General features: G+C 40.5%; 1 protein-coding gene across 3 annotated transcripts; it reads left to right on the top strand.

Moving 5' to 3' along the window:
• Positions 1-475: 475 nt before the first annotated feature.
• On the top strand, positions 476-18,857 carry LOC138150388 (protein CutA homolog). Of its 3 annotated transcripts, XM_069073801.1 has the most exons (6): positions 481-709; positions 4,100-4,248; positions 9,958-10,017; positions 15,601-15,646; positions 16,094-16,143; positions 16,966-18,857. In XM_069073801.1, exons 1-6 carry the CDS (start codon positions 632-634, stop codon positions 17,066-17,068), a joined length of 486 nt encoding a protein of 161 aa, XP_068929902.1. In that variant the 5' UTR covers positions 481-631; the 3' UTR covers positions 17,069-18,857. The 3 variants fall into 3 exon arrangements, with proteins under 3 accessions (XP_068929903.1, XP_068929904.1, XP_068929902.1); XM_069073802.1 differs by lacking the exon at positions 9,958-10,017 and having other exon boundaries at positions 476-709; XM_069073803.1 differs by lacking the exons at positions 15,601-15,646; positions 16,094-16,143 and having other exon boundaries at positions 477-709.
• The last annotated feature ends 682 nt before the right edge of the window (positions 18,858-19,539 follow it).

Raw genomic sequence — 19,539 nt, 5'->3', positions numbered from 1 at the left:
CTCCTTTTAACTTTTTAAAACCCTAAATTATAAATGAGTTGATGATCTACTTCGGTGGAGGGAGTTTTCATACCTGAAGTTCTTTAGGGATGAACTCACAGGCCCCTCACGGTCTCCCCTGCCCTCCCCTCAAATGCGAGTCTATCTTCAGACATCTCAGTTTCCTCAGGTGAGTCTAACTTCCTCGGAAAAATTGGAGTATTGGACGGGATGGATGGCCACTAAGGTTCATTCCAGCTCTAAGTTCCATGATCCAGTTTGCGTGTGACTGAACCCTTGAGTTCCCAGCTTCTCGCCCCGCTGCAGAACCATTGCTCCGATTCGAAGACCCTCCTGTGGCTGCAATTTTGCGGGACAGAAAGTCTCACTGAGAAAGGAAATCCCAAATTCTCGGTTGAGGAGAGCTGGCTGGGCAACCGCAGGTGGACAAGCCCAGGCGCTAATCCCAGCACAGCCTTTGGAAGGAGGAGTCAGGAGGAGAGAAGGGGAGGGGCTGGAGAGTCCTGGAAGTACCCCGGCTCCTCTGCCAAGCACAGGCTAGCGGGGTCCCAGAGGGCGCCCGGGTGGCAGCTCGGCTGCTGCCACTGAGCAGGGGCCGGGGGTCCGCACGCCGCTGGCCCCCTAGGGCACCATGGACTGGCAGACTCAGCGTTGCCCACCGCTTGCTGCCCAGAGCTGCCTTCGCCCTGGCTGTCTCTCCTGGCTCCTGGTGAGTGTCCAGCCCTAGGGAGGGTTTCCTTAGGACGTTAGGGATCTTGAGGTTCAGAGTCCCACGGGACCAAGGCGATCTATTTCAACTGACTCATTTTACTGATGTGGAAACGGAGACCCAGAGAAGGCAGTAAATTTCCTCAAGATTACACAGGTGGCATATGGCAAACTCCAAACCTGATCTTCTGACTCCCAGTGCTGTTTCTAAAACACAACCTCGGCCGGTGAAAGCTGGGAATGGCCGCCAATACCCTGGGGCAGGGAGTAAAGAGTGGGAGTCCTCTCCTGTGTACTTAGAGGGACTGCGATCCCTACGGCCTCCCTCCTACCTACTGAATCCTCTTCCCTTTCTCCTCTTTGAGAAAACTCTACAGAAACCCTAGAAAAGTGAGGGAGAAAAAAAAAAAAAAACAGAGAAAAACGAGCCGGAACGGGTGGGGGCTAGGGAGACCAAAACATTACAAATTTTTATATCAAAATCACGTTTAAATTAATTTTATTGTCTTCATTTTAGCCCATTAAAGAGAAGTTCTAAAAATGCAAAATGGAGCTTTTGATCACTTCAAAACTGCCCTCTTTCTTGTTATGCTCATTGTCCCCCGAGCTGGGGACTAGGTTTTCTTGAAGGAAAATTCTTGTGCTACCCCTGGGCCCTACAGAACTCTGATCTCAGTTTGGACTTTATCCCCTTAATGCACTTCTGAAATCTGAGGGTACTGAGAAAGCCCGGAATGTGGTCAAATGTCAACTGCTTTCTGATTCTGTCTTTCTGATATTGTGTTCTAGTTAGTACTTTCTGTCTCAGTGTTTTCCTGTCTATCTCTGTTTATCTCTCTCTGGTCCTTCCTTGACAAATAAATAGGTTGGACTGAATGGTTTCTAAGATCCCTTCACACATCCCTATCATTCTATGTTCTAAGATTCTTTCAAGTTCTGATAGTCAATCATTTAGTCATATACAATTTTAAAAAATCCCTACTGGATTTCATGATTTGGATTCCTTTTTTCAAGTGGTTGTGTCTTATTTTAGAGCAGTTGGATTGCCAAGTTAGAGAGGCAGATGAGAGGAAAGATGTGACTATGCAGAGGAAAAAACCAGCCTGCCATTTAGTCAAACTCAGAAAGTAAAGAAATAAAGACAGCAGTCATGCCCTGCCAGAAGAGAGGAGCCAGCCAAAGGCAGAGAGACTGGGGAGCAAGAGAAGGAGAACAGAAATGGATTTGAGCAAGGCCAGGGAAAGAGGGTGGAGATTCAGAGGTGCCCAAAATGCTGGAGTCCTTCCGGAGAGCTCTAGGTGCATACTGAGAAAATGCAGGGAAGTCTCTCTTCTGAAGATTTGAATATTTGTTCTCAACATGTATGTGATACTTAATACCACTTCTTACTAAAATAATCGTATCTCTCATTTGCATAATGGGAAAATAGATGTCAAAGGACTTTGAAAAAATTAAGTAAAAATACTTTGCAAAGTCCTTTAACAGCAATTTTCTTATCTTGAGTCTCATAAAAACCCAATGAGGTGAGTAGAGCAGATAGTATTATCTACATTTTACAAAGAGAAGGCTGAGGTACAGAGCAGCTACATTTATCTTGAGCCTCATAAAAATCCAATGAGTTGAGTAGGATAGATAATGTTATCTATATTTTACAAATAAGGAAACTGAGGCTGAGGGCAGCTAAGTGATTTGCCCAGGGTTATATACTTCATATCATAGAATTTAGACTTGAAATAGACCTTAGAGCTTAGCCAGTCTCTTTGATTAACTTTCTGAGTTTCAAAGAAGTTAAACCTTCTCAAGATCATACGGACTGTCTATATCAATAAAACATGAAATTTGAATCCAGGTACACTAACACAAATGTAGTAGTACTCTGATGAAGAGTCAGTACTAAGAACTCACAGCCACTACTCTGTCTGGTGTACTTACTATGTTTCTAGGGCATATGTTTTAGAATTGGGAGTGGAAGGAGTAAATAATCAGACACATTCTCTGGTCAGAAGAAGCTGGAGTTAAACTCTTTGCTTCAAGAAAACAACTTCACAATTCCAGAATAATAGAGATGTGGTTGGATGGGAGTTTATCTGAAGGGGGTTTTAATGGATAAAGCTAATGAGACCATAGACTATATTAAGCAAAAAGAGTACAGAACTAGAAAAATGATATTCCCAGTGTCTTTTGCTCTGGTCAGAGCACATCTAGAATACCGTGTCCATCTGGAGGTGGCACATTTTAGGAAGGACAGTGATTGGTGGGGGAGAGTCTAGAGGAGGGCACACAGAATATTGAAAGGCTTTGAGAGCGTGTCATGTGAGGATGGGTTGAAGGAAGTAGGGGTGATAACTGTCTTCAAGTATTTGGAAAGCCTTCATGTGAAAGAGAAGGATTTGACCTTTTCTGCTTATTTCCATGGGGCAAAATTAAGAGCAGTGTGTAGTAGAAGTTGTAGAGACAGATTTAAGCTTGATATAAGGAATGATTTCCTAACATTGAAAGCTATACTTAAGTGCAGTGGGCTGTAGCTGAGAGCAGTGAGTTTCCCATCACTAAACGTATTTAAGCAAAGACTAAATGACCACACTGGACAGGATATAGTAGAGAGTGTTTTTGTTCAGGCAGAGTTTGGACTAGACAGCTATTCTCCAAGATCCTTTCCAACTCTGAGACCAAGTAAGCCTGCAACACAGGCAGATATGTGATTGTGGCTAAAGAAATCAAGAGACTCTCAGGGCAGGTACTGGGCCAATGCAGGTACCTACTTAAAGTAGGTTAGGAGGTAGAGAAAAAAAAAGGGGGGGTTCTAATTTCCTTTGTTTGAGTATTGACCTTCACATTTGGACCTCACGTAGTAGCTTGTTTTGCAACCATTTAGTGCATTTATCCTGTAATATTGTATGTTTGTGTTTTATTTATCTATGAGATTATAAACTCTCTGAAGGCAGGGACCATGTTATATCCAAACTTTGTATCTCTAGTTCCTAGCACAATATTTTAGACACTGGAGACACTTAATAAGTGTTTGTCGAATGATCCGAAGGGAAAGCATTAAGTCATGCCTGCTATGTTCCAGGCAAATATTCCATACAAATATTATCTCATTTTATCCTCACAATAATCCTGGGAGGTAGATGATATTATTATCTCCATTTTACAGTTGAGGAAACTGAGGTAGGCAGAAGTTAAGTGACTTGCCTAAGGTCACACAACTGGTAAGTGCCTGAGATCAGATGTGAATTCAGGTCTTCCTAACTCCAAGCCCAACTCTCGATCCACTGTACTACCAGCTGCCTCAGTGAATGAATGAATGTGATTCCACAAAGGTTATGTTTCTCTGAAGGACTGAAAACATATAGGCAGTCTTGACCCATATCTCCTGACTTTTCTCTAGGTGGTGATAGCCTTTCTCCTGTCATACCCTATGCTGAAGACCATCAGCCTCCATCTCCACTCAGCAGTTACTGGTAGCTACCTCTCTGGGACTCACTCAGTTGCCTTTGTCAACTGCCCCAATGAACAGATTGCCAAAGACATAGCAAGGTAAAGTGATGGGATATAGGTCTTAGGGGTCCAGTTTGTGGGCTGGAAGTTGTCAGAGCTGCCATATTGCCTTAGGAGTGGAGCTCTGTTTCTTTCCTCTCTAGGTTAAAACCACTCAGCCCTATACATTTAGGAGTCAAGGGGCTATGATAAAAAATGGCCTAGGAGATAAATAATAGTAATAACTCACATTTATATTGTGGGATAAGATTTGCAAAGCACTTTATATATATATATATATGTACATATATATATATATATAATTTCGTTAGGTACTATTGCTGTTTTTATTTAGGCAGTCAGCAATGATCTTTGAAAGCCTCAGGTGAAGTAGTGTTATTTATAATTGTAATTCCGTGTCTTTGAATACCACTTCATATTTTCTTTTTCAAAAAGAATTTCTTGGTCTTTCTCATTTTAAAAAGCCTAAATTTCGCCACCCTTCCCACTATATCTTTCCACTTCTCCATCCAAGAGAGCCATTCTTTTTTTTTTTTTTTTTAAAGCAATAGGGGTTAAGTAACTTGCTCAAGGTTACACGGCCAGGTGTTTCTGAGTGGGTGCTAAGTGTCTGAGCCCAGGATTTGATCTCCAGGTCATCCCAACACTGGAGCTGGTGCTCTTACTCGCTGTGCTACCTGGCCACCCCAAGAGCCATTCTTTATAGCAAATAATTTCACTTTATATTTTTCAAATCACTTTCATATTTTTTTCCCATTTTATCCTCAAAACATCTCTGTGAAGTAGGCAGGGTCCCATTTTACAGATGATGAAACTGAAAGACCTGGAACCAAGACCTGGCTGGGTGCTCCTACCTAAGTCTCTAATCCAATGCTCTTTCTACTAATTACATAAGTACTGATGTTAGAACAATAATAATGACAATAACTCCATTTACGTAATACTTCAAGATTTTCAGCATGACATAGGGGGAGTATAAGTACCATCCTCATTTTATAGATGGGAAAATTGGGTCTCAGAATGGTGAAATGACTTGCTTTGGACATGGCTATTAAGTGTCATTTCCAAGAAACAAACCCAGGTCATCTGACTCTAATAGCACTGTTCTTTCCAATGGACTGGTGTATTAGACCCACCCTCACCCCCCTCCCCCAGCCACACACATACATAACCCCCCTGAAGTTCATTTTTTGAATTGGCTTTTTAAAATTTTTCAAGTTCAGCCTCAGTGATGCTAATTCATGTCAAATGGAAAGAAGGCCTAGAATTAGGGTTCATAGTCTTTCAAGAGTAATTTAAAGAATTTAAGGATTTATTTATTGTCACTTTTCCTTTAGGGAGTGTGGGGGGGTGAAAGAGAAAATGACTGAGGAAAACAGAGGTTTGACCTTCTGAACATATCAATTTATTAAGCAATGCATGCCAATTGTCTAACAAATCGGGACCAGGCCCTTCCTCAGTTTAGGACTGGGCCTAGAATACAGGGAACACAGACTTTTGTACATTAAAAACAACTAAGCAAACAGGGCTAATTAATTAAAAGGAAACAATACAACATTAGGTAGTCTGATTTCTAATTGTATGGAAGATTAGGTCCTTTCCAAGTTGGAAGGGAAAGAGTGAACAGGTGAAAAAAAGGTGTCCCACTGCCTCTAAGTATAAGCAATAACTGATCAATCAGTATGGAGTCAGTTTTCAGATAAGACATATGAGTTGCTTGAGATATACAATTGTGAGAAAACTTGCATCAGTCTTCATATCTGACTGAGTTCCTGTTAAATGTAACTTGGGTCCTCAATTAAGGGTCTCTAAATAGCAGGTAGAGGTAGTCTAGCTTCCCAGGTGGGCTCAAACAATGCAATAAAGTTTTCTCCCACTTCCCATAATTGAATAAAGTTTTCTCACAATACAGAAATTGGACTAGCCCCATAACTGAATAGAAACTAAGCTGGCTCCAGAATTGAGTCAGAAGATGGCATCCATGTGGCTCACTCAATTCCCACAATTAACCAGTTGATATCCTAATCTTCTCAATTCCCTCAGGGTTAATTGAATCAAAATGTTAGAGCTGGGAATACAACATGTTAGAGTGGGAAGTGGTCTTCGAGGTCATCCCATCCAACTCCAGTCTGAAATATGAATCCTCCTTACAGAATAGTTTGATGGGGTGACCCCTTAAGTCCTGAGGTAGGCCAGTCCATTGGAGATGAGGAGTAATATCTCATACCACACCAAAAATCGCCATTCTCATAACTTCCTATTGCTTTGAGTTTTGCCCTCTGGGGTGAAGTAGAACAAACCCATTTCCTCTTCTGATAGCCCAAGATAACCTTGCACATATTGAAAGACAGCAGTAAAGAAAATAGCTACAAAGAGAGCTGGAGAATGGCCCGACCTGGTCTGCTTGGGCCCCCTCCTTCCTAATTCACAGCCCAGCTTTTTTTTTACAGTGCTCAAAAAAGAAAAAAACAAAACACCGAAACCTTCCTGGAGTTAAATGGCCTTTTATGGAAAATTAATGACAGTGGCAGCTAAGATCAGATCAACTCTGGCCTTGGCTTCATTTCTCCTCTATTGAGTCTTTTCCTTTCATTTTCTTCACATTAATATTTAATCTGGAGGGAAAATAGGACCAGTGGCACCATTAGCCCATGGTACACAGGGACACTGTTCATGCCCTTCTCTGAGGCAGGACATGAATTATTCAGTGCCTGCTTCACCCCAGCCCTGTTCTATATGACTCTCCCACTATTCCCCATGGGGACCTGTGTTCTCGAAGACCAGAGGCACACAGTACAGAAGTAAATCCTAGAAACTTTCTGGATACACAGGATATTCTGGGAGGCAAGGTTAGGGTAGCCCATACAGTTGTTTCTTTGGGATCACATTGTTGTCCTCACAACATGGGTGTGTCAATCAGCAGACTTAGATTCCAGTACCACTTCTGTCATTACCTCATTGTGTGACTGTGGGTAAGTCATTTCCCCTCTCTAGGCCTTAGTTCCTTCATTTATAAAATGAAAGGGTTTGAACCAGATGACTTATAGGGTTCCTTCCAGCTCTAATATAAGAATAGTATCTCAAATTTTTATTGTGCTTTAAGCATCTTTCTCACAACTCTTAAGTGGTAAGTAAAAATTTTATTTCCCCCTTTTTACAGATTAGGAGATTATGAGGGTCATAGAGGTTAATCAATCTCTAAATTTCCTTCTACCTTTTCATAGATCTGAAGCTATAACTTTTCCAAGAAAGCATCTGAGTTGCCCAGTTGGCATGCAAGAGACACTTCAGTTGGGAGACATTTATAGGACCTTATAGAGACCTTAGAGTCCATTAAATCCAACCCACTTATTTTACAAGTGGGGAAACTGAGGCTCAGAGAGGTTGAGTGATGTGCCCAAAGTCATGCAGGTAATTAAAACTTTTCCTGGTAACTGAGGTGAAGCTGGTCATGGCTGGGCACTTTTTCCTCTGGTTCCTGGAGTGCCCCTCCTTACAAGGTCAAGCTATGGGACAGAAGGCAGGGGCTTAGTCCTTTACTATGTTCTACTTCCCTAGGAGAGGGCCAACAGAGCATGTACTTTGTTCCCCCAGGCACAAGTCTTGTGTCTATCATGGGGGAAGCTCCCCTCCATCTTGTCTAGGTTTCTAAGACATTTTTCCTAAATTTCAGTAACATTTACTCCACCTTTAGCTTGTCACTTCTTCAGGGCACTCTCCTATTTCTCATCCCCCAAGAGCACTGCAAATATGGCGCCAGGTTATAGCCTTCTGTCTTCTCCCTCTCTGTTCCTTTCTGTTGCCCCAAAGCATTAACTTATCTTCCAGGGCCCAGTGGTTTCAGAACATAGTCGCCAAAGTTCCTGGGAAAGGGAGCTGATCTCTTCTTCCATAGGGCTACTGACCTGTTCAGGCTCTAGTTCTAGTGTGTGACCAGCAAACCTGCTCCCTTGGCTGGAAGAGCTTTTGTTTAGTCCTTTGTTTCCTGAGTACAGAAGGAGGGGCTGGGTGACTCTTACATGACTTATTGATGTGTATATGTGTGTTTTGAATTTAAGCACAATAACATTAGACATTTCCCCCAAGTGGGGGGGGGGGGGGGGGGGGGGGGGGTGGGGGGTGGGGGGATGGGCGATTGTTGTGAGATTCGACCTGGCCAGAGAGCTGAGTCATTCAACCTTCCCCTGATGGTTAGTGAGCTGAGCCATTTCCCCTTTGGCAGAATCACAAACTGTTAGAAAAATAAGATTTAGAGGTGTCAGGGACTTCAGAGATCATCCATTTGGTCCAACTCCCTCATTTTACAGATGAGGAAAGTGAAGCCCAGGGGGGAGTGACTGGGCCAAAGTCACACAGGTAAATACTGAGTAGAGCTGAGAATAAGACAGATTCAATGAAACCAAATTCAATATACTCCCTCCCCCGAACCCGTTCCCCCCCCCCCCCCCCCGCCCCCCCCCCCTCACACATACACATACCGAGTTGTGCTGCTTTGGCCTCTCTGCCCCATAGCAGGTTACATTTTTTTCCTTGCCCCTTAGTCCTGACTCCTGAATTGCCACCCATCTCTCTGATTAAGCAAATTGAGATTAATCCTGGAGCTTGGCTGTCTGGAGTGAGTAAACTGCCCAGCAGTTGCTGTAGAAACAAGGCTGCCCCCTAACCCTCCTTAATACAATTAAAAGGTTCATTTAGATACTGGAATGTTGCTGTTGCCTGTAAGAGTGGCAGAAAGGTAGGGCCGTTCTGTGGGTGCAAACTAGAGTGCTTCTCAGGCCGATATTTGAGGGAGCAGAAAATAGGTCAGTTCTAAGAGGACAAAGATTCAGTTAATATAACAGAGAAAGTTCATTCTGTTGGGTAAACATTTTAAGGTTGACAGAGACTTCAAAATAAGGCTCCCCAGGCTTTGAAATGGGGCAGCAGTGTAACGCAAAGGAAAGAGCACTAGATTTGGAACTTGTAGTCCTGAAAACCTTGGTTAGATGCCTGGTTCTGTCACCATCCAGCTGGGTGATCTTGGAGTAGTCATTATACCTCTCTGAGCCTTAGTCTCCTCATCTTTAAAATGGGACTAGTGCCATTTTTATTTTCTACCTCACAACAACGTGGAAACACTCTATAAGGCTTAAAGCAGGGGTGGTGAACCTGTGGCCTCCAGGTCATATGTGGTCTGGAAGTCTCAGGTTCCCCACTCCTGGCTTGAAGTCTTATCAAGTTAGTGTTGTTATAATTTCTGCCCCTGCCTTCCTGGGTTATAGGTTTTTTTCTATCCCAGGACATTCTTTAAAGCCGTTAACAACCTTTCTTCCAATAAGCAGACCTCTTCTGAGGGGCTTAATCTTTTTCACTAGGACTAAGGAGAAGAAGAAGTTTTTCTCCCTATCACAATTCTTCAGAGCTAGGGGTATGCTGGGTTCAGCTCCAACCAGGCAACTGATTATTAAATTTTCTTTGGCAACATATGCACTTCTGAAATTGGCAAATGCTATAAATCAGGACTGGCTGATTGTCTAGGTTTAAGAAAGTGATGGAGGAAATAATAATAGTGCAGCTTAAACTTAAAAGTATGTCTTGGTTTTACAGTTCTTTTTTTCTTTAGAGAGCTGGTTGTTAAACAGCACATGACTGCCTGCAGCTGACTAAGTCTATCCCCAAGAGTCCAGTTCACAAGTCAAAAATATTGGATTTTGGCAAAGAATTGTTTCCTGAATCACTCACTTTCACCCCCTTCTCTCTCTGCCTCAGGACCATCCTAGATAAGAAGTTGGCTGCTTGTGTGAATATCCTGCCAAGGGCTTCCTCTCTGTGAGTAGGGCCTGTTGTTCAGGTTCCCAACTTTGGTGATGGGGAGAGGGCTATGGGCAGGGCTGGGCTGCAGGTTGGCATTATTGTCTCCTCATTATTTACCCCAGGAGCCCTCAGCCTTTCTGAGGCCCAGGACAACACCAGTGCTAAGAACTAATTCTTTGCCATGGCACTCATTTGCTCCAAACCCTTCCAAAGCTCCCTATTGCTCACAAAATAAAGATAGGATTGAGAGCCAGAAGGAACCTAGAAGAGATCTTTGAGACCAGGGAGGGATTTAAACCTTTTGGAATCTCTTTGGCAGTCTGGTAAAGCCTATGGACCACTTTTAATGCATAAAATAAAGTACATCAGGTTACAAAGGAAACTAACTATATGATAAGAGTTATCTATCTATATAGTTATAAATATATATAATTAATAAATATGTAATAGTTAAAAAATTTTTTTAAACAAAGTCATGAGTCCAAGGTTAAGACCCTCTGTTCTAGTTCATCCCCCTCATCTAATCTAAATAAAATCTGAGGTCAAAAGAGATGAAGTTTACAGCTTTAGAGCCCACAGACAGTAAGATGAGAATTCTGGATTCAGACCCAGATCCTCTGACTCTAAGTCCAGTGCCTACACTGTGTCCTAACCAGATAACAGATACCCTGCAGTCTGTGCCACAAAGTCATTTCTATGACACTGCTGGTCTTGAAAATGCCCCATTGCTTGGACTATGATAACCATTTGATATTTGGGTATTTGAACCAAGAAATATAATACATGGAAATTAAAGTCACTATAATCTCATGGGAACTTTGAGGAATGGATGGCACATTACCAAAGAGACCTAGAAGTCAGGGACTGGCTTCATATTCCAGGCCTGCTACTCACTGGTTGTCATTGGGTAAATCACTTAACTTCTGAGCACCCAAAAAGAGTGTGTGTGGATGGAAGGAAACTGAATGCTGTGTAATTTTTTTTTTCTTTTTGGAAGGCAATTGGGGTTAAGTGACTTGCTCAAAGTCACATGGCTAGTTTTTGTGTTAAATGTCTGAGGCTGGATCTGAACTCAGGTTCTCTTGACTCCAGGGCCGGTGCTCTATTCACTGGGCCACCTAGCCACCCCTAATACTGTGTAATTTTAACAATCAACAATGTCCTTAAAGAAGAGAGGAAAAAATGCATCTTTCCTCTTCCTTTTCTTTTTTCTTCTCCTCCTTTTTCTCCTCCTCCTCTTTTCTTTCTCTTCTTTCTCTTCTTCCTCCTCTTCCTTCTCCTCCTCTTCTTCCTTCTCCTTTTCTTCATCTTCCTTTTCTTCCTCCTTTTTCTTCTCCTCCTCTTCTTTCTTCTTCCCCTCTTCTTCCTCCTCCTCCTCCTCTTCCTCCTTCCAGAGGTAGGGCCCTGTGGGTTTGGAGCACTGGATATACAGACTCAGTTGATGTGTTGGTTAGTTTTGCTAAGCTTCTTTTCCTTTTTGAAAAAAAAAAAAAGTGACAAAGGATGGCTCCCTGGGGAGGGGAGAACAAAGGAATGTGTTTAGAAATAAAAATAGTGTAAAAATGATAATGTAAAAAATCAATAAGCATTTTTAAAAATATGAGTGTTTTACTAGATGATTTCTAAAGTCCCTTCCAGCTTTAATAGCCTGTCAATTATGACATGTTATGATTCTTGCCCACTACTGGGGAATTAGGTTCTGCACAATGGTCATTTCCTCCCCCTGGCTTTTCAGGGCCTCCATAGCCTGACCAAATGTATTTCCTACTATGCTCCTATATGAAGCCTCTGATCCGTCTAAATTGGCATTTCTTCATTGTCCTCCCACACATATCACATGGCTAATGTTGGAATGTATGCTGGAGTACCCTCTTTACTCTCTCTGTATTCTGTAAGGCCTGGTTCAGATCCTTTTTTTTACACAGTTTTCCCTTTCCACTACAGTTTTAGTGTTTTTCTCTGCCTCAGAACCCATCACTTTTACTGCCTGAATCACACATTTTACCATTAATCATAACCAGCCACTTCCTGTGTATCATTGACCCAATTGACATCATTTCATTAGAAAGTTGTTAATATGTTATAACCAAGGGTGTGCTGGTAAATATTTAACAACCAGCTCTCCAGAGGGAAAAAAAGGCAACAGGATATACTTTAAAGTTTAATCTGCATTATTAATATTTATTCTGCCATGTTTTTAAATTTAAACAATCAACAATAACAACATAATCCAAGCCATGATTTTTAGCATTTGCCAATTTCTGAGAAATAAATGTTCCCAGTGAAAATTTAACAATCTGCTCTTTGAGCTGGCTCCAGCATATCTTTGGTTGTAAGTAAATCTTGCTGTTAGGTCATTTGCTCAGGCACATAATTCTAACATTGCTCTTTCCTATGAGGCTCACATCCTTATATAACATTATTTTCTCTTTACTCACTTCTTGTTTTACCAATTAATTACATACCCTTACAAAGGGTATGTCTATACTGCCATTGTGCTGAATGTCTTAAGCGACATATATTACATATCATAGGATCTGGCACCAGAAGGGACTTTAGAGATTACCTATTCCACTCCGGTCCCTTTCTTTAAGATAAGGAAATCAAAACCCAGATTTGTTAGCTGACTTGCCTAAGGTTACATCCCTAAGTAAGTAGCTGAGCCAGTATCTGAACCCAGGTTTGCTGATTCTAAAACCAATTCTTCCTTTTCCACTCTACCATAGGGCTTCTTGTGGCAATCTACTTTTACCCTATTTCCTATCCAGTCTATTCTTGATGCTGATGCTGAGCTAATCTTCCTAATTTGCTGCTTTGACCACACACCATTTTGTCTATTTCTTACTGACACACTTTAAGAAGGATACCATGAGCTAGAGGGTGGGTGAACAGAAATGTGGAGAGGGAACTAGGAAACTATGTCATATGAGGAGCCACACAGAAAACTGAATAAGGAGTCTGAAGAAGGGAGAAGCAGAAAAAGAGGGGTAGGATTACTTGCTTTCAGACATGTAAAGGAGCTGTCCAGTGCATGGAGTAAGTAAGCTTCCTTATCCTCTGTAGAACTAGGGACAATAGGAGGAAGTCACAGGAAAGCAGATTTGGCCCTTTAAAGACAGAACTTACTAACAATTAGAGTTGTTCAGGAATATAACAGGAATTAGTGAGTTCGCTGTTGCTGGAAATATCCAAATTGACACTGAATGAGCACTTGTCACATAGGAGTTCCCAAATAAAGAAACTAGTTGAGACTAGTCTCTTCTGGTTCCTTCTGGTCCCAAGATCCTAGGATTTTATGTTCTATGTCTCTATGGTTAGAAATCCTTACTAAAAGGGATAGGGAGGTTTTAAAATTTCCTTCTTCTCTTAGTCTTTTTTTTAAGTTTTAAAATTTATTTTAAACAAATATAAAATACGAAAAGAAAAAAAAAACATTGTCATGTATACAGCAGAACAAGAGAGAGGATTCAGTATAAAGGAATAAATTTCCATTTCAAGAAAATCATCAGGGCAGCTAGGTAGCACAGTGAATAGAGCACTGGCCCTGGAATCAGGAGAACCTGAGTTCAAATCTGGCTTCAGACACTTAACACTTACTAGCTGTGAGACCTTGGGCAAGTCACTTAACCCCAATTGCCCTGCCCTCCCCCCTCAAAAAACAAAACAAAAGAAAACTGTCACAATGAATACTATACATTATTTTCAAAGTTGTCCATCTTTTCTTTGCTTCCTTGTATATTTTTTTTGTCCTCTGTTGTGCACTTTTTACTTTATTTTTCCCCTTCCTCCCACTCAGAAAGCTACAATTAAATATATATACACATGTATACATATACATACACAGATATCCATAAGCCAACACACACACACACATAAACACTCAAAAGCACATATGTAAAACTGTGTTATACTTATTTCCACTTAACTGTTTCTCTGAAGGTAGATAGCATCTTCCCTCATAAGTCTGTCTTTCCATATTTTCCTTTTTTCTTTTTTTGCTTTTTGGAGGGGGGAAGGCAGGGCAATTGGGGTTAAATGACTTGCCCAAGGTCACACAGCTAGTAAGTGTTAAGTATCTGAGGTCGGATTTGAACTCAGGTCCTCCTGACTTCAGGGCAGGTGCTCCATTCACTATGCCACCTAGCCACCCTCCATAGTTTTCTAAACTCACCAGCTCATAATTTTCTACACCACAACAATATTCCAACCTAATCGCATTCTATCTGGGAGGTTGTCTACAAGAGTTTTTAACAATTTTCTACATTCTCTCTATTCTTAGCTATATAGGTTTTATTTATACAGGAATATCTTAATTTAAAATAATCAAAATTATCCATTTTATACTTCAACAATGCTCTCATCTTATCATATGGTTTAAATTAAATCTGATACTACTGAATCTAGTTCCTTCACATTTTTTCCCCTGGTTTCCATGAAGTTCCTGACCCTCTGCTCTTCCAAATGAACCCTGTTATTATTTTTCCTGACTCAATAAGATAATTTTTTAGTAATTTAGTTGAGATGGTACTACATAAATACATTAGGTAAAATTGTCATATTTTTTGTTATATTAGCTTTACCTATCCATGCACAATAAATATTACTTCAATTATTTAGATATAACGTTGTATAAAAGGTGTTTTGTGTTTATATTTGTATAGTCCTGTGTCTGTTTTGGCAGGTATGCTCTCATTTTTTTATGTGTCTAGTTATTTTATATGTTCTAAAACTATTGATTAGTATGGCTGACACATAGTGTAGTTTCCCTATTTTTCTCTCTTGATTAAATCTGACTTTAGTTTTAACTTTGTCTGAGATCGTGATTACTATGCCTGCTTTTTTACATAATAAATTCTACTACTGACCTTCATTTTATATTTGTGTACAGCTCTCATTTTTATAGCATTTTCTGAAAGCAACACATTGATAAATTCCAGTTTTTAATCTGCTATCAGTTTCCATTTTGCAGGTAAATTCATCCCATTCACATTCTAAACTATAATTACTTGTTGCATATTTTCCTCCTTCCTATTTTCCTCACTATTCTTCTCATTCTATTCCTATCCCTTCTCACTTCTCTACTTTACTTCTGGCCCACTATCTTGCCTTCCTAATCCTTAACCTACCCACCTTTTAAGAATCCCTTCCTTATCCTCTCCTTCCACCCTATCTCTGTAGCCTCTTATTTCTTTCTGAATTTAGATTTTTATACCCATCTAAATATATATGTTGTTCTCCCCTTTATTTCATTTCCATTAATCTACACACAATTCTATGCGCCCCCCTCCCCATCCTCTCCTCCCTCCCACCTCCTTACCTTCTTATTTCTTTCTGTTTTGGAAGGCAATTGGGGTTAAGTGACTTGCCCAGGGTCACACAGCTCATAAGTGTCAAGTGTCTGAGACCAGATTTGAACTCAGGTCCTCCTCCAGGGCTGCTACTCTATCTACTGAGTTACCTGGCTGCCCCTATCTTAGTCATTTTTAGCTAGCAAGGAATGAGCTGGTGGTATAGGGTTAGGGGAATGGCATTTCAGGAGAGCTCCATCTAACCTTAAAGCAGGATAATATTTTTCCATAATTTTGTTAACTCTTCTAGGTACTTTTGGAAGGGAGAGATTGAAGAATCCACTGAAATTCTTTTGGTAAGTGTGAGTACCAGTCCAGATCCAAAGGGTCTGGGGCAAAGTGGAGTGACTAATGAAGAGAAACTCACCCTTCTCCCCCTTTTTATTATTTTCAATTTTTGAAAGAGAAGTCTTGTAAAGCAATAAAATGTTAGGCCTGGAAGAGACCTTAGAATATAGAATGTCAGAACTGAAATGAGCCCAAGCATATGCAATATTCAAGCAGGAAAGGGTCTTAGAAATCACTTAGTGTGAACCCTTTTATTTTATAGATGAGGTAGGGGCATAGTTCCATCTCTGTCAAATTTTGTGTGCAAATCCTTGGGTCATTTCTGAGGACCTCAGTGGAAATCCATAGTTTCAGAGTCAGGGGGAAAAGCTATACCATCTGACTCATCAGAAATGAAAATGATATCACATGATCTGGAAATGAATTTCTGAAACATTAATGTTTCTCTTGAACAGTTAGTGAAAACGAAGACTTCAAAAATACATGAACTCTCTAACTACATCAGGTGAGACTTCTGTCTTTCTGTCTGCTTATCTCTAACCCCTTTCCTTCAGATGTTTGGTCTAGGAGCTGAATCTGATGAATGTCCCAGATACAGTCTAAGGCAGGAAGGATTTTTAACTGAGCCTGTGCATGGTGTCAGTCATACTCCTTATGGAGACTCAATATGGATGGGGAATAGCTGGATGGGGAGGGGGCTGGCTGGAGAAGAGCTATAGTGTTAAGTAGTTTTGAGGGAATACTCTGTATAGTTCTTTATGTACTTATGCAGGTGAGATATCTGAAGCTGTGATATTCCTCCAAGTAAGCTAACACTAACAACAAGTATTCTATTTAGTGGAGTGCGTGTGCGTGTGCGTGTGTGTGTGTGTGTGTGTGTGACACAAAGAGAAGCAGCGTGGTAGATTGAGTAGAATGCTGGACTTGGAGTCAGGAGACTTGGCTTGAAACCCTTCCTATGATACTAACTAGCTTTGGGGAGGAGGGTCACCTCATCCTTCTGAGGCCCAACCACTCTCTGTGGTCAGTGAGACAAAAGTCAAAGAAGGGCTGTGATCTGCTCTGATACTCCAGTGATAAAGTCACAGATCCTTTAAATATTAGAGAACAAAAGTCTCCCTGACTCTGCATGTCAGGACCTTTGATGAGGACAGAGGTCATTGGTTAGACAAGACAAAACCAAACCAAACCATACCCAGTAGAATCTACTAAATAGCTCTTGGCTAATAGACATTAGATGAAGTACATAAGTGTCTGAAGATCTCAAGGCTTCTTTCTCAAGAGATATCTCCAACCATACTTACTTAGCTCTTTTTTCTTCCTTTAGATCAATTCATCCTTTTGAAATTCCTGAGCTCTTCAGCCTACCCATCGACCAAGGAAACCCTCTTTATTTAAAGTGGATTGAGGAAGGGGTAGCTGAGGACTGAGCAGAGGCCCACTCTGCTTTCTGGCATGATAGTTCTCACATTATTGTCTTTCCCACTGGGAAGAGCTCTGTAGAGAGCTTGGCAGGAGGTGGGGAGAGACAGTTGCTGTCCCCTGGACTGCAAGACATTTAGAAGATAATTAATTTATGGATTCTGATGCTTATGTCAGCTTTTTGCCCATTCCAGGTAATGAGCAGAAGAGGTAAAAGCATATTGAATGGCAACGAAAATAGCTACGTACTTCAGTCCCTCCTTTCTCCTCATGATGAGAGTTTAGTTCTTTAAGGGAATGGTTGTGAGGATTCCACCCTGCATCTCTTGCCTATCACCCACTACCACATACAATTCCAGATGTACCACCAACCCATGGAATGTCCCCTTTTCACAGAATGAAATCCTTGGTAAAAAATGGGAACGAGGCTAAATTGGGTCTGCTTTTCAGTTGCCTTTATTGCCTCTGTTAGGAATAAACCTGGTAAACTAACTAATTCATTCACCGTTAGGTTCTAGGAGCTAGATGTGTTTCTCCCTCAAAGGGAATTTTTTTCCTTTATAAATATTCTATCTTTTCCTAATTACATATAAAAACATTTTTAAGCTTCATTTTTACAATTTTGAGTTTTAAATTCTCTCCCACCCTCCCTCCCCTCTCCCCTCATGGAGAAGGCAAGCATATGCAGTCATGCAAAACATATTCCCATATTAGTCGTGTTGTAAAAGAAAACACAAACCAAAAAAAGAAAAGAAAAGAAAAATAAAGTTTTTTTTATAAAGTATAATTTGATCTGCATTCAGACTCTATCAGTTCTTTCTCTGGATGTAGATAGCATTTTTCATCATGAGTCTTTCAGAATTTTCTTAGATCATTGTATCACTGAGAATAGTTGTCATTCACAGTTGATCATCATACAATATTGCTGTTACTATGTACAGTGTTCTCACTCAGCATCACTTCATGTAAGTCTTTCCAGGCTTTTCCAAAAGCATCCTGCTTGTCATTTCTTATAGCACACTAGTATTCCATCACAATCATATGCCACAAGTTGTTCAGCCATTCCCCAATTGATGGACATTCCCTCAATCTCCAATTCTTCGCCACCACAAAAAAGCTACTATAAATATTTTTGTACATATAGGTCCTTTTCCTTTTGTTTTATCTTTTTGGAATACAGACCTAGCAGTGCTATTGCTGGGTCAAAGAGTACACATAGTTTTCTTGCCCTTTGGGCATAGTTCCAAATTGTTCTCCAGAGTGGTTGGATCAGTTTACAATTTTACCAACAGTGCGTTAGTTTCTCAATTTTCCCATATCGCCTCCAACGTTTGTCATTTTCCTTTTCTGTTATATCAGCCAATATAATAGGTGTGGTTAGTACCTCAGAGTTGTTTTAATTTGCATTTCTCTAATCAATAATGATTTAAAGCATCTTTTCATATGACCATAGAGAGCTTTGATTCCTTAATCTGAAAACTGTGTATTCATATCCTTTGACCATTTATCAGTTGGGGAATGACTTATATTCCTAGAAATTTGACCCAGTTTTCTATATATTTGAGAATGAGTACTTTATATTTACAGCAAGAGAAACTTGCTGTAAATTCCTCCCCCATACACAGTTTTCTGCTTTCCTTCTAATCTTGGCTACATTCATTTTGTTTGTGCAAAACCTTTTTGATTTAAATGTAATTAAAATTATCCACTTTACAATTTTATAATGCTTTCTCATTTGGTCATAAATTCTCCTCTTATCCAGAGATCTGACAAGTAAACTATCCTGTGCTCTCTTAATTTGCTTATGGTATCACTCTTTATGTCTAAATCTGTACCCATTGTGACTTTATCTTAGTATATAGTGTGAGATATTGGTCTATTCTTAGTTCCTGCCAACCGGTTTCTCGTTTTTCCAGGAATTTATATCAAATAATGAGTCCTTGTCCTGAAAGCTTGGATCTTTGAGTTTATCAAACCATAGGTTACTATGGTCAATAGTAAATTTCTATATATTGTGTGCCTAATCTCTTCTACTTATCCACTACTATATTTCTTAGCCAGTACCAGATTATTATCACTTTGTAATACAGTTTAAGATTTGGTATAGCTAAGCCATAAAAGGGAAATTTTAAAAGAGCTTGAAGAGGCAATGCTTAACCCAAAGTAATAATTTTCAGGGATCCCTCTGGTAGATAGAGGAAGACCTTTCCCAATCTCCTCAAAACACCCCTTCTTCTGAAAGACCTCATCCCCTTTTCTTGCTAATCGTGGGAAGCAGTGTAGGCTTTCCTGGATAGAAACTCACTTCTCTAAGAAGAGAGGGTATTGGTAGCAATCTAGGAGAAGAGGAAGGGCATCACTAGCAAAGAGTGAAGGGCTGGGGTTTGGTATATGGACTCCTCTCTTCCTGTGTTGGGGACAAACCCGTTATCTAGGACCTCCAAGGCTATATCTGACCACTTTCTAACCTTGTGTGGTT

The sequence above is a fragment of the Petaurus breviceps genome, unplaced genomic scaffold (genome assembly GCF_028583685.1).
Source record: "Petaurus breviceps papuanus isolate PSGF00001 unplaced genomic scaffold, PetGlider_PUasm1.0 90879, whole genome shotgun sequence".
Classification (NCBI taxonomy): Eukaryota; Metazoa; Chordata; class Mammalia; order Diprotodontia; family Petauridae; genus Petaurus; species Petaurus breviceps.
The sequence above is the reverse complement of the archived record's forward strand: the minus strand, read 5'-3'. Positions and strand labels throughout refer to the sequence as shown.

What these genes read in the sequence shown, in the direction of transcription:
- LOC138150388 (XM_069073801.1), top strand. Translation starts at nt 632, where the DNA reads ATGGACTGGCAGACTCAGCGTTGCCCACCGCTTGCTGCCCAGAGCTGC. An exon ending in ATTGCCAAAGACATAGCAAG is followed by an intron (nt 4,249 to 9,957) that starts GTAAAGTGATGG and finishes TCTCTGCCTCAG; the next exon opens with GACCATCCTAGATAAGAAGT. An exon ending in CTGCCAAGGGCTTCCTCTCT is followed by an intron (nt 10,018 to 15,600) that starts GTGAGTAGGGCC and finishes TAACTCTTCTAG; the next exon opens with GTACTTTTGGAAGGGAGAGA.